The sequence below is a fragment of the Mus caroli genome, chromosome 10, assembly GCF_900094665.2.
Source record: "Mus caroli chromosome 10, CAROLI_EIJ_v1.1, whole genome shotgun sequence".
Classification (NCBI taxonomy): Eukaryota; Metazoa; Chordata; class Mammalia; order Rodentia; family Muridae; genus Mus; species Mus caroli.
Window position 1 is genome coordinate 54,908,236 of NC_034579.1, and position 2,899 is coordinate 54,911,134.

General features: G+C 51.9%; 1 protein-coding gene across 1 annotated transcript in view; it reads right to left on the reverse strand.

The window, feature by feature from the left end:
• The window catches only part of Cdh23 (cadherin related 23), a 382,497-nt gene that overhangs the window by 131,857 nt on the left and 247,741 nt on the right, over window positions 1-2,899 (reverse strand). The window contains exon 15 of the mRNA XM_029482781.1: window positions 1,480-1,717. Coding sequence (XP_029338641.1) covers window positions 1,480-1,717 — 238 coding nt within the window. The remainder of the gene's footprint in view (window positions 1-1,479; window positions 1,718-2,899) is intronic.

The window sequence follows — 2,899 nt, forward strand, 5'->3', positions numbered from 1 at the left end:
AGTGACAACAGACAAAGCATGCCTGACTGACTCTGTCTTGCTCCCTAGTGAGCTATGTGAGCCTCCTTCTCTGATCCACTCATGATGATGTCTACAGCATGGCGAGGGAACCACGGAGCGCTCCTCAGAGGGTTACCTGATTGACACACATCCTACTTGATTTTCGATATAATGTATGCAGCCTCAGCCGTTGCGTTCTAGCAACAGTGCATGTAGCACGTACCATATAGCATGTAGCATGTAGCAAGGCAGAGGAGGCAGGCATCTGGAAGGAGATCCTCCCTGCTCTGGCTGGAGGGAGGAATTAGCTTCTTTCCAGGGTGTCTCTGACTCTGGAGAGCCCCCAGGGCTTCTCCGCTTGCTGGCTGTACCTGGGGTCAAGCCAAAGGGAAGGGCAGGGTCTCCGGGGAAGCCATGCCAGGCTGGGTGGCACACAGTCCCACCTTCTGTGTACCCTTTCCCACCATTGGCAAGTTTCAGAAATAAGGTCCAAGGGGAGGCCCTGGGTTCTGTCACTTTCGACATGAGCATAGGGGTGAGGGGACATGAAGTCCCTGGTTAGAGATCTGTGCTATGCACTAGGGACTTGCTTCAGGGAAACTTGTGAAGGACAGAGTCTCCATTTCAGGTGAGACCTGCTCTCTCCCCACAGGCTATGTCTTCCTTGCCCATCTCTCCTCTGCTTTCCCTTTTGTGGTCTCTGTGGCTACTTTACATGTGTGTGGACATGCTCAAGTGTATGCGCACACATACATGCAGATGAGTGTGCACCTGTGTGAGTGTGTGTGGGGGGCAGGGGTTGACATCAGATATCTTATTCATTGTTCTTTGCCTTATCTTTTCAGAGAGGGTCTCTCTCATTGCAATTGGACCTTGTCAGTTAGCTAACACAGGTCCTTCCATCTCCCCTCCTCAGGACTGAGATTATAGGTGTGAGGGTGTGAGCCAGCTAATTTTTAAAAAAGATTTATTGTTTTATTTTATGTATGCAAATACACTGTCACTTTCTTCAGATATACCAGAAGAGGGCATTGAATCCCATTACAGATGGTTGTGAGCCACCACGTGGTTGCTGGGAATTGAGCTTAGGACCTCTGGAAGAGCAGTCAGTGCTCTTAAACTGCTAAGCCATTTCTGCAGCCCGAGAGTCAGGTTTTTAGGAGCGTTCAGGACTAAACTCAGGTCCTCATGTTTGAATGACAGGCCCTTTCCTATTGAGCCAATTTATCTCTTCTCTGGACAGTCTGATGGTCTTGCAAAGGGACTGTTACCACTCTATGGCCTTGTGAGGAACATGGGTGATTTTATGCTAAGTGGCCTGACATCTGGTTTGAGGTAGACATTCTGAAGGTGTCTCTCTAGATCTCCAGGGGGCGGGAGGTGATGCTCAGAGGAGCCCCGGGCATGTAGATGGGAGTTTTAGCACCTCCTGCAATAACTCAGGGTAAGAGATGACAAGTCTAGGGCTCCTGGGCTTACCCTGAGCCGCACCAGCTGCGTGACAGATGGCTCATTCTCCCTCAGAGCACCCACATAGGCATCCTTCTGGAAGGTGGGCACATTGTCATTGACATCCAGCACATTGATCCGGACCCTGCCTGTGGTCTCCTCACCACCGCCATCCCGGGCAATGACAGTCAAGGTGAAACGCTGGATAAGTTCGTAGTCTAGCCGGGCTATCAGCATGATGAGACCCGTGTCCTTGTCCAGTGAGAACCTGTATTGGGGAGGGAGGAGGGAGAGGATGCCAGGGTCAGAGCAAGCTGTGGATGAGCTCCTGTAGGGGCTGAGCACTGGGTGTCAGGTCCCTCTCTGTGAGCAGGCACTTCGGTCCAGGGATGTGTTTGGATAATAGAGAACTTGGGATACAAACTCTGCGGTCTGATAGTTGGAGAAGGTTGCTGGGCCCTCTCTTGGAGCTGACCCTGTCAATTGCTGGAGGGACCAAGCCTTTGGGAAGCGGTACTCTGGGCATCAAATGGGCCAGTGAGACCAACCCTCAACTGGAGCCTCTAAATGTGCCCTCTAGAAACCCACGGGAGCTGGCAGGACCCTGGGTATGCTCTGCCGATTCAGCAGCTACTCACATTCATGTCTGGAATGCCCCAGCTTGTGGGACAGGGAAGCCCTGGGTCCAGAGGTGGGAAGAAAGGAGAGAGCCAAGATGACCAGGTCCCCCTCAAGAGCTACTCTGCCCTGCGCACCCAGCCACTGCCATGCCTCCATCTAGCGTTAATGCAGCTGTCACAGAGTGTCCAACAAGGCCTGTGACACACCTTGATAGAGTCCTAGAATCTTCCTGATTGCTGATCACAGACTGTGTGGACTGTGACTATAAGCTCACAGCCAGACTGCCTCAGTTAGTCCCAAATATATGGGGCTATGCAGTGTGTGTGTGTGTGTGTGTGTGTGTGTGTGTGTGTGTGTATGTGTGTATGTGTGCCCATGTACATGCAGATACACTTGTTTGAGCATGTGTATGGAAGCCAGGGCTCAACTTTAGCTGTCATTCCTCAGATACCAGGCCATCTACCTTGAGTTTTGAGACAGGGTCTCTCACTGATTTGGCCAGGCCATCTGTCCTGTGAGCCCCAGGGCATCCTCCTGTCTCACCCTTCCCTGGGATTATAAACATGTACCATCATGGCTGGCTCCCCCTACCACCACCACTTTAAACCATGGGTTCCTGAGACCAAACTCAGGTCTGTATACTCCCAGGGTAAGCATTTTCCTGGCTGAGCCACCTCCCCAGCTCTAGGCTACTTATTCTTAGCAGCCAGCCTGCCCTCTGAATTCAACCAGGTCTTGATCATGTTAACTTCACAGACCTTCCCTTGCCCTGTGAGAAACTGATAGAGAGAGAGAGAGAGAGAGGGAGGGAGAGGGAGAGGGAGAGGGA